Source organism: Natrix helvetica (assembly GCF_964273705.1).
Source record: "Natrix helvetica genome assembly, chromosome: 3".
NCBI lineage: Eukaryota > Metazoa > Chordata > Lepidosauria > Squamata > Natricidae > Natrix > Natrix helvetica.
Genome location: NC_138549.1, coordinates 59,371,053 through 59,383,189, shown reverse-complemented (window position 1 = coordinate 59,383,189; position 12,137 = coordinate 59,371,053). Strand labels below are relative to the sequence as shown.

The window sequence follows — 12,137 nt, the reverse complement described above, 5'->3', positions numbered from 1 at the left end:
GACGCTGCGCAGCACTTAGAAACTACTGCGTGGCATATTCCAGGCATGTGCACGGCCGCGCAGGCGCGCACCTTAGAGGGAACAGTGGACGTGACGTGCCAGCAATGCGAGTGGAGGGGACATATCACCAGAGTGTGCCGCAGCGAGTTCCCGGTGACAATCAGTCGCCCCGAGAGACCGGAGAAGGGGGCAAACCAAAGACAACGTCCCAGCCAGAGACAACTCCGACGGTCAGAGGCCGATGACCAAGTGGCCAACCTCACTGCATCTGCCCAGGAACACCAGAGCCGCCACCCGAAACCGAACGTCCCGGTCCTAGTAAGGCACATCCGAATCAGCTGCCCCAGGAAGCTAAAAGTCACAGTCTTTCTCGAGGGAGTCCCCTGTGAGATGGAGATAGACACCGGGTAATCTCTCACGATCATCTCATGGGCAGTGCTGAAACGGACGATCCCCACAATGCGGAAGGAGGACCTCAAGAGCCCCGATGTCCGCCTCCGCAACTATCAGGGAAACCTAGTTCCCCTCATGGGGCAAGGCACGTTCACCGTCCGCTACAAGCGGATCACCAAGAAGCTGCAGGCAATCGTGGTGCGGGATAACTCCAGAGTCTTTTCGGACTAGACTGGTTTCAGGCTCTAGGGATGGTCGTGGCCGAAGTCAACGCCCTAGACGAAGCAGGCCAAGCATCAACCGCTGCCACCCCCCCGCAGCAGAAACCATTTTTAGGGAGTTTGAAGACATTTTTGCCTCTGGTATGGGTGAGTACAAGGGGGACCCCATATCATTTAGCCTAGACCCCAATGTGGCCCCAATTCGGCTCAAGTCCAGGAGAGTGCCTTTTGCCCTCCGACCGAAAATTGACAAAGAAATAGACAAACTGGTGAGCCAGGGGATCCTCGAACCAGTTGATGTTCCATCCTAGAGGGGAGGGGTGTTAGATACTCCCCCCTCTAGTTGTTGCAAGGACAATAGTAATTTCCAGTCAGGTCCTCTCTTTTCAGGCGGGAACAGAGAGAGACCTGATTGGCTGAAGCGCTGGCCAGCTCCCCTTTAAAAAGGGAGCTGCCAGACCTCTCACTCAGTGGATGCCTGTACTTGACCAAATAAAGAGCTGTTGTTTTCTTAGCCTTTTGTGCCTTTCATTACCCAATCTAACATTAACTATCACCAATCCAACTGGCCTGAGCTCTTACCATTTGCAGAGGTAGCAATAATGTGATGCATAGTAGCACTGGGTTTATCCCATTTAAAGTAACCACAGGAATAGCAATAGCATTTAGACTTATATACCACTTCATAGTGCTTTTCAGCCCTCTCTAAGCAGTTTACAGAGTCAGCATATTGCCCCCCAACAATCCCCTCATTTTACCAACCTCAGAAGGATGGAAGGCTGAGTCAACCTTGAGCCTGGTGAGATTCGATCTGCCAAACTGCAAGCAGCCAGTGATCAGCAGAAGTAGCCAGTAGTACTGCACTCCACCCACTGCGCCAACACGACTCCAGATATTTGCTTATGCCAAAATATCTAAAAGAGCCTCCCTCCTCAGTAACTCTTACAGAGCGGCTAGACTCCCTAAAGGAGACTTGAGGAAATGTGAAGAAAGCCCTAGCAAAAGAGAAGGACAGAAGCAACAAGCTGATAAAAAGAGGACTCCACAAAGAGAGTTTAAGGTGGGATGGAAAGTGTATTTTTCCACAAAGCACCTGAGGTTAAGGAAATAGTGTAGCAAGTTAGGTCCCAAGTATATAGGTCAGTGATGACTATCTTTTTCTGGACCAAGTGCCTAAAGCATGTGCATGCATGCGAATGCATGTATGCCTGAACCCCAAAATGCAATGCATGCCTCCACTACACAGGTGCCCCACCCCCTGCACAAGTGTGTGCCCCCTGCGCATGCATGATCCCCTACACGTTCCCCCCATGCATGTGCTCCCCCGCATGTGTGTGTGCCCCCCGCACATGCCCCAAACCCAACACATGCATGGCAGATACTCGAAGACTAGCCAGCTGGCAGGAGGCACATGTGCATACAAGGCGGAGCTGAAGTGGGACAACAGCTCACGTGCCCACAGAGAGAGCACTGTGTACCACCCCTGGCACGTGTCCATAGGTTCGCCATTATGGATATAGTCCTTTTCCTATTATGAAAATCATCAATCCAGTTACAGTGGAGCTACAGCTGTCCAAAATATTAGGAAAAGTGCACCCCGATATTCCATTGTAGTTTGTTAAAACCTGTTCACGGGTCTAAGTTGAGATTTGTAGGAAAAGAAACTAATCATAGTGGGGGGAGAAGAACACTGAAATAAAAAGGATCTTAGATTCTAGATATTGCAAGGGAAATTTGCAGTACCTAATGCAATGGAAAGGGTAACCTATATCAGAGGCAGAATGGGTCTGTAGGAAGTTATCACCTAGCCCTCATCAGGTCAAAGCCCACAATGTTAAGGCAGATCGATTAGTGACCAAATTCAACTCTAGGTATCCTCAGAAACCTGGGAAGCATGTCAAGGGGAAGAAAACGAAAACACGATGTTAATATGTGTTTAATATTTTTCAGGTATCTTTTTTTCTCAGGGTGTCTGCATGTCAAGCGTGAAAAATGCTTAAGCTTCCTATGACTATTATTGTTTTTCAACTTGCCAAAGAACTGAGGGGAGGGAAGGGTAAAATGGAATGCAGAGGCTACAATCATCAACCATGAGAGCTAAGGACACTTCCACAGGTGCTGCCCAAGGCATGGACTATTATTAAAACAAAAGGCTGATTCCTAATTGGACAATGTGACCCGTTCCATGGGAGGGAGGGGATGAAACTCATTTTTAATTCTGCAGGGTTGCAGGGAATTGGTTTTGCTTTCTCCAGTGCTGCAATGATGTACTCAATATTAAGTTTTGCTTTTGAGATTTTAAAGTTCCTGAAAATGCCTGCTTGTGAACAGAACACTCTACTGTTTAATTGTCAAAGAGGAATTGTGATTGAAATGTGACCAGCATACTTTTCTGCAGTCTCGAGGACTTGAGATTTTAACACAGGGAACTGGATGTGCTGTCTGAGCAACATGTTTAGCGAGTAAATTATCATTACTGCCTGAATAAAACAATAACAGATCTAAGTTTCCTTTTAGTGCCCTAAAACTAAACACATTAGTATGCGCAGCTTTGTCCGTCCTGCCGCCCACGTCTAAGGGCAACGTAACTGCTGAAATGGCCAGCGACAAGAATGGAAGACGGCTTCCAGGAAAGCAGATGAGGTAGGATCGAAGATGCTGCCCGAAGAGACTTAACTGTACAACTGCATTGCCTCCCTCCCTGAGTTTCTCTGGGAACCCCGATGTCCTTTTCTATTTATGCTTCTCCAGCGAGTTTGAAGTTATATCTCTACTGTGGCCAATACTACATAAATACGCTGAAAACAGAATAGCTCGGGCGCATCTTCTTCCACTTACTCTTCCTTTTTTTCTCCCCCTTTCCACAAAGATGCTTCTAAACAGAGCTACTTTCATCGCCCAATAGTTCCCCGCAGGGAACAGCGAACCTCAGGCCCTCACTTTTACGGCGTGTGGTCTGCTATCCACAGAGAGCGCGGCGACCAGACGCCTCTGCAGTCCCGCCCCCGCCTGCTTCGCCATTCCTTCTCGCAGGAAGGAGAAAGCCCTCCCACCAGACTATTGGGTCCCGGCTTTGCCGGGCTTGGCGCATGCCCTGGGAACGCGCTGCCTTTCCTTCCCGGGGGTGTCCCTCTGTACTTGAGGCACCACCGGGAGAAAGCCCAGATCCCGCCTCCAACCAGGTCCCGCCCCATTTCGAGATCAGGCAGAGGAGGCGGATAGTGCCGTCGCCGCCACGGCCGCCGTGCCCTTCACTCCGTCGCCAGCTTGTCGCGCGCGGTTCGCCAGGTTCTACGCGGCTTGGCCGGGGAGCCGCTTGTTTTCCCTCGCCATGCCGGTGGGAGCCTCTCCCTCGGTCAGGTCTCGATACAACCTAGTGGACGACAGACACGATCTACGCATCCCACTGCATAACGACGACGCCTTCCAGCATGGCATCGGCTTCGAGGCCAAGGTAGGGGCCGACTGGCCGAAGGGGCGCCGTCTGATGGGGCCGGGGAAGGAGTGTTTAGCAGCCTCTGGAGCGCCTCCAAAGAATGGGGGGGACGGACTAGAATTGGGCAGGAGAGGAAACGGGACTTTCGGCGATTTGAATTTCGGCTTCATTGGTCTTTCGGAACTTCCTCCGCTCTGATGTGGAACAGTTTAGGTCGCTCTTCCTTTAGTCGTTCTCGACTCACGTTTGGATGTGTCTTTGCGGTCCTCTCATACTCTACACTCGGATCCCGACGCCAAATGTAAGAAAGGTTGAAATGAAGCTTGGGGCTTCGGCTTCCAACGCAGAACACCTTCGGGGAAAGAAAACGCCGGTTCCTGTTGATTAGGTCGGCTCCGGTGGTTGTCTTTCCTGCTGAGCTTCGCCGTTGCATCTTTGCGCAGCTTTTCGGGGTGGTGGTGGTGTCAAACTGTTGTGGTTACGATACAAATGGAGGCTTATTCCTCCAAGGGTAAGTCCGGAGATGGCATGAAGTTGCTTTGGATGGGTAGATGGTTCTGCAAAAGACGCTTCCAAGGTATGATTCCTCAGTAGCAGAGTCTGCCTCGTTGGCTTTTCTAGCTGTTCATTGGTTCATCTTCCGCTTGCATTCTGGGAATTCAGTTTTCAGGTTAGATTACACCTGCAGGTACTTCCTCATTTTATTTCGCTAGGATTTAATGCCTGAAGTTTTAAGAGCAGGTGCTTTTCTCGTTTGACTTTATTCAGGGACCCAGCTTTTCCGAGTTCTCTTTTCTGGATTCACGTAACTATGCAGCAATTGTACTGTGACTATTTTAGAACTTATAATTCAGGGTAGCAATAAGGGCCAATGGACTATGGCTTTTTACCTTACTGTACTTCTAACCTACAAATCTCATGGATATCTTTCAGAGAACTGTCACTATGCAAGATTACTTTGGTCTCTAGAACTACAACTACAATCTACAACTCTACAGAGTTGTAATGAAAAAATGAAGTAGCCTATTGAATGTATCTTTTTCTAATTAATCTTTAATATAAGGAATTAAAATGAAATTAATTAATTTTTGTGATGCTCTTATGACTGTTAATTGATTCTTTAACAATGTAGAAGTGCAGACTTGCAAAACCTAGAATCAACTTTATCACAAAGAAAACAAAACTAACTTCATATTCAAGTGTTGTTGGAAAATTGCTGGAAACATAGATGAGGAGGTGACTTCCCAGTCTTTTGCCGCATCATGTATATTCTCCAATTATCCTGACAAAATAGACAATCAGAAGGCTTAATGAAAATAATACAATATAGAAATAAGCAATTGATCCAGTGAAAGAGCTGAGTGTTGGGTACCAGGGATGGATGGATGAGTCAAAAAACAAAGATAGCAACCAATCACTTGGGTATAGGGATCATTGTGGAGACAACTGGTAGGTACCCAAAAGGAAAAAGTTCAAATATTTTCCCTAGGCTCCTTAAAGGTCAGCTGCTTGCAGCAAGGGCATTTGGGCTCTGTGGAACCTGCATAACACAAACAAGCTCAGAATTGGTCTTTTCTTTAGACTCTGAAATTATTTTGCTGTATATAATCTATGCTAACTATTTCTCAGTTAATAAAAACACTTTGAATTCTTGAGAATTAAAAGGGCACACGTAAGATAAATTAAATTGCATTCAAAATTATGTTGTCTTGCACTGATATTCTATTACACTCATCATTGATGGTCTCCTTGCAAGGTTCTTTTTTGTTTAACGTAAGTTCTGGTTAGGTGTCTAATAAGTATTATCTATTTATGTCTGAAGTAGTCATTTCTACTTCAGACAGAGAAGTTCCACCCTTAGGGACTGAAAGGAATGAGTAACTAACAACATGTTATTTACAGAATCCAGGTTCTTCTTCTACTATATTATATGTTATGTAGTTATTTATTTGGGCCAGATATGATGCCCCTGTAAATAGTGTTCACAAGAGGAGAAAAAAGAAGTTGAGTCTGTCCCTGCACACTGCAGGAGATTTTCCCTTATGCAGTGGCACAGAACCTCAGTAAACTGGCAGATGTGAGGGAGGAAAACACACCACAAAACGTTAGATATCATTACTGCATTGATTCTATTAATATTATATTTCTGCCAACCCATATACAAAAATATTTGTGAAATTTACAGGAATATAGCTATATTGTTATTGGAAAAAGGCACCATAAATGGTTATTTTTGAGTCCATCTTAGGGAAAATGTTCTCCTTGGCATGTGGGTAATGATCTGTATGGTCAGATGTATTGATAAGTACTTCATCCAGTGAAAAAACTGGCTACTTTCCATTCAGAGCCTTCACTTAGTTATTAATATTTGGAAATAAATTTGGTGAGTTGATATGCTATATAAATTTGGTGAGTTGATATGCAATATAAATTTGGTGAGTTGATATTGATAACACAATTTTGCTATATTTTTGCTATTAATAACTTTATGGCACCCTTAACAATGCCTTGTGCTTAAAAGAAACAAGCAACCAAATGTCTTATAAGGAAGGATATTTTGGGGAAAACAGAATTTTGCATTCCATGAAGAGCTTTACTCACACTCCTATGAATGACACCACAGTCGCACTTCAGGTCTCCTTGCATTATTCAGGTGGTGGAGGACTTGGACACATATGCATATTGCATAGAGTATAGAGTCAATTGAAGGAGCATCATTGTGTGCCCAATTTTGAGATTTTGTAATTTGACTTTGTGCATGAAACCAGCTTTAACATCAAAGTGCATGATTATTATTGTATGACTATTGTACACTGTAAAAACTTTGCACACTATTTGGATGAATAACCCTATAAGGTGTGAGAGGGACCTTGGAGTCCTAGTGGATGATCATTTGAATAAGAGCCAGCAATGTGCAGCAGCAGCCAAAAAGCTAATACAATCCTGAGTTGTATATACAGAGGCATAGAATCAAGTTCACATGAAGTATTAGTGCCACTTTACAAAACCCTACTAAACCACACCTGGAATACTGCAACCAATTTTGGTCACCATACTACAAAAAAGATGTTGAAACTTAGAAAAAAGTTCAGAGAAGAACATCTAAGCTGATCAAAGGCCTGAAGACTAAACCATATAAAAATGGCTGCAGGTTTTGTCTGACTAATCTGAAGAAAAGAAGAATTAGGAGTGACATGATAGTAGTATTTCAGTATTGGAGGGGTTGCCACAAAGAAAAGGGGGTCAAATTATTATCCAAAGCACCTGATAGCAGGACAAGAAGTAATGGTTGGAAACTAATCAAAGGGAGAAGCAACCTGGAATTAAGGAGAAACTTCCTAACAGTGAGGGAAATTAACCAGTAGAACAGGTTGCCTTCAGACATTGTGTGGGTGCTTCATCACTGGAGTTTTTAAGAAGAGATTGGAGAGTCACTTGTCTGAGATGGTATAGGTTCTCCTGCATGAGCAGGGGATTGCACTAGAAGACTTCCAAGGTACCTTCCAGCTCTATTCTATACTAGTAGCCTCTCTTGTTATTCTAGTGTCAGCTAATTTCCACTTTGTCTTTATCTCCTTCATAGTTCATCTGGTTTTGAACTGTTGAGCAATTAATTTTTATAGGATACAACAATAACTAAAAGTACATAATAAAATGCATGAGAAGATAAAGAATGATCTAGAGCAGGGATAAAGAATGATCTAGAGCAGGGGTGGGTTCCTGAACCGGTTGGTACTGGTTCGCTGTGTGCACTCTTTGTGCGTTGCTCGTGTATGCACAGTTAACTAAAAGTTGTTCTGAGCATGTGCAGAAACATGCTGGCAATGGCAGAAGAGACCGGGGAACTGGTTCGGTTGAGTGGCCGGCCTGGGTCGCTGCCGGTTCTACCACCCAGGCCAAATCATCACTACCGGTTCGGTCGAACCAGGCCGAACCGGGAGCAACCCATCTCTGGTCTAGAGTGTAAAAATGCTAGAAGCTAAACTTAAAGAGAAAAGAGTCAAATGATATATCAGTGACAAAGGGAGACGCGTGGATGAGAGGGCAAAGTTTATACAATAAGCATAAGTTGGAGGTATCTATTGTCAGGCCTGCAGCCATGTTCCTTTTGGGATCTTTGGCCTGCCACACTTCTACTATGCTGGTCTATAGTGGGAAGTTGGGAGGGGGGATAGTACGGAATTGAATGTTATGTAGTCAAAATAAAATTCCTTTCTAGATTGCCAAGCTCATTCTTTGTCTTGGTATCTCTGCACCTGACTGGAATTGGATGGGTGGAACTGCTAGCATGGCAGGGGAAGTTTGGACCATGAGATGGACTTGTGGGCGTGGGGGCAAGATCATGAACTTTAACGGGTGGGGAAAACAGAGAAGATTCAGATTCGGTGTCAGGCCTGCAGAGGTTCCTTTAAGAATCTTTGGCCTGCCACACTTTCTTATAATTTCCTATGCTGTTTCATTAGTGTAGTGATTGGAAGGGGGGAATAGAAAGGAGTAGGATTGTGGAATGTGTTGTTGTGATTCTTTTCTAGAAGCCAAGGTCATCTTTTGTCTCCACACCTCGACATTTGACCGGAAGAAGCTGGGTGGAGATGCCAGCGTGGAAGAAAAGGATTGGGGCATGTGATTGATTATGGATGTGGGGATAGATCATGAACTTTCAACTGGGTGAACTCTCAGGATGTAAATCAGAGTTGGAATTCCACAGATGTGCCAACATACCTGTATATTAAATCGGACCTTTAAGGATGATTCTGCCTTGGACTTTGATTTTCTATCTGCATGGTATTTGGAACGCTGACATTCAGGTTTTCCCAGAAGGTTGACAGCATGGCTCTCTTAGTAAATTGGAACTTTGAGCAAGACTTTGCCTTGGACTCTGATTTAATTTTGGATGCTATCTGGAATGCTGACATTAACCCGAATCTCCCTTAAAATACTTCATCAGCTACTCCAAGATTGGAGCTCTGTTCGGGGTTCTGAGAGCCAGCACTGACCCAAATCTGGGCAGTGTAAAATCTCAGTGAAGATGGAGGAAGAGAAGAAAGCCACAGAGAAAGCATCAGATGACGGATCGCCTATCTATGTCGAGACCATTTACGTGCCTTTCAAGTTGTAAAACTAATTGTATTTTCTCCTGACTGCTGCATGTGGAATATTTTTTAATCCATATTATTTACCTCCTTCTACAACATCCCTATGTAGGATCTTAGTCAGTCTGGGTTGAGGGTCTTGTGTTGACAATTCTTACAGCTGTATTTAAGTAATAACACTTCTGTGAGTGTAACTTCATATTTCCTACATTTACTGTATCCGGACTCAAAATATAGAAATCCCAGACAAGGTACCTGAAATCCTGTAAGAAACTTACAAGAAAGGAGTTTTATAACATTGTCATGCTGCTTTCTTTAGAAAATGCATTCAGGGAAATTATTGCTTGCCCTTTTCAAGTTTATTTTATAGATGGAACATTAGTTGAACTGAGTTATATGTCTCAGTAACTTTTGAATATGACTTCTAAATGTTAATCGAGTTATTCTAATAGAATAGATTCCATCTATGTCCCAAGGGACTATTGGATACTTTAGGGTAAATTATACATGGAGCCCAGCTAGTAGTGAGGGGGTGAAGTAACAATAATGAGACAGTCTTCTTCCTTTCTCTACTTCCATAAATTTCAGAATATTTCAGGCTGAGAGCTTCCATTCTACATACTATGACTTCTCAGCAGACAGCTGGTGATGATAATCCAGTACTAGCATTTGGCTCTGTAATTTAAAGGGATTTCTGTTTCTAAATTACAGGGAGGAAGATTCTGAATTAAACTAGGAGCTTAGAGGAGGCATGTCGTGTACTGGAGCTGGCTGGCTGGGGAGGTTCTGAAATCATATCAGTTTTTCCCAAAAAGGAAGAGAGCTTATATTCAAGAGATAACAATTGGTTGGAGAGCCTGATTTTCATCTTTTAAATATTCTGAACAGTTAGTTAGCAACTCATATCCTCTTAAGTAATTATATAGCAGGTTTAACAGAAGCTCTGTTTAGATATTAAAATTATGGTACAACAAAGTCAACCAAGTGTTGTTTTTTGAAAGTCACTGTTTTCCATGTGCCATTCATGTACGTACATGTATAATATAAGTTTTAGATGGATGTGGAAATGTATATTTGTGGAAATGTATATTTCTGAAAAGGTTGCTCTGTCTTCTGGAACCAAATAGTCACAATTAGACAACTGTACTTGTTCCTGCATATCACAACTGATTCTGCTTATTTTGTGCATATTTGTTCCCCTTGGTCTTGTGCAGCTCCTTCAGATTACACACTTTGTTTACTTGCTTGAGTGATTCAGTAGTTCCAGGTTGAAAAAGAAAAGAACTGGCTTGCTCAATGTCACAGGATAATCTGACTTCTTTTCACCACTGAGTCTCCTCCTTCATCCTGTCTTTTGAGACAACATGCCATTTATCTCCAGAGTTATTATATTAACAAACATTAATGTAAGGGGGTGGGGGGAGGAAGGCAAAGTCGGTACCTTGTTTGGGTTGCAGCACTAGATTCCTGCTTTATATTTAGATTAATCACTATAATTTTTCATTCCATTCTTGAATGGTCTGCTTGAAGCCAGAACTAGCCAATATGCTATGAATCAAAATCATCGAATAGTAGTTAATTGCACACACCATTCTTCTCCTCTCATAAACTAACCACTTTATTAAAGTAAGCAAATGACTAGGTTTCTATTAATTTTTCAGAGTTATCATCTGATTGTTGGTTTTTATACAGGTTGCCAAATGGCATGAAAGTTGGAACAACAATTTGTAAAATTATCTTCTATAGGAATTCTGTAGAACTTTGAATGATTATATTAAGCAAATGGAATGGAAAAACTCACTGCAATGGCTGCTTTTCTGGCCAAGGGCCACATAAATCTAATGCGATGGCCATCCATCTGGTATCCTTTTATTTTATTGTTTAAGTTTAAACACTGATTAAGAAGTATTTTCCTGTTTTTCTTTTTAAAATAAAATTCAAAGGAAAGTGGCAGCAGTGAACTAATTTGATTGAAAGCTAAAATTTGGCCAAGGATTATTAATTTTATCTAGTGCTCTGTTTTATTTTTAACATTGCCATTTCCTACTTTCTCTCCACTATTCAAAAGTAACTATCATTAAAATATAAAATTAACATAGAGTGGATACTACAAACAAAAAAATCTAGGTTGTCAGCAATACACAATGTCTATTGATTTAGTGTGTCCCCTCAATTTTATTGGATTTTATACTTTGATTTTCCTATAGTGCCCAAAGTAAAAATATAGTGTAGATGTAGCTTAACTGCCTTCTTTCGAAATGGGATCTTTTAAACAGTTATAAAAATAATATAGTACGCTGAGGAATGTTGTGGAGAAAGTAATTAGAGCAGATCTGGGCATTTTACAACTGCCAGGTCACATCTGGCCCTTTGGCTATCCCTGTCTGGCCCACATGAAGTCAATTGGATATTAGAAATCAGATAGAAATAAATATACATCATGTGTGTAATACAACTCCATTGCTTTTATTTTGAAAGCAACTATTTTTTCAATTTACATAAATGTGTGTGTGCATGTACGACTGCACACCTTCACAGCCCTATTGGTTTTATCCTCCACAACAGGACCAGTTTCTCATGTGGCCCCTTGGGAAAATTAATTAGCCACCCTGAATTAGAAAATGCTATATTTAGACCTTCTTCAAAGTAATACATGGCCAAATGTTAAAAAGAAAGACTGCATATTCTATTGTGTACCAAACCTTAGGTGAAGAACTTTAGAACCTCTTTGCTTGTCCTCTGTGTGTGTTTTAGTTCCTCATAAGGAATGTCATTTAAAGGAAGGTTGTTGGGGAAGAAATAATGTACCAGTGCATGTGTAGTTAGCAATATATATCACATGTGGCAGGCTAAGCAATGAATAACTCAATTTAATCCTCGTGTTCAGGAGTTTTGTCACATTCCATCCCCCAAACCTGAACCTAAGAAGTATTTTTACAACTTTTTTCTGGAGATAATAGAGTAGCTTGAAGTGGTGATGGGTAGACAATATTG

The 12,137-nt window shown here is 42.5% G+C and overlaps 1 protein-coding gene across 1 annotated transcript in view; it reads left to right on the top strand.

Annotated features, from left to right (window-relative positions):
* The first annotated feature begins 3,757 nt into the window (after positions 1-3,757).
* Positions 3,758-12,137, top strand: part of LOC309388801 (carboxyl-terminal PDZ ligand of neuronal nitric oxide synthase protein-like) — a 140,990-nt gene continuing 132,610 nt past the window's right edge. The window contains 1 exon segment of the mRNA XM_081946444.1: positions 3,758-4,068. Coding sequence (XP_081802570.1) covers positions 3,946-4,068 — 123 coding nt within the window. The 5' untranslated portion in view covers positions 3,758-3,945.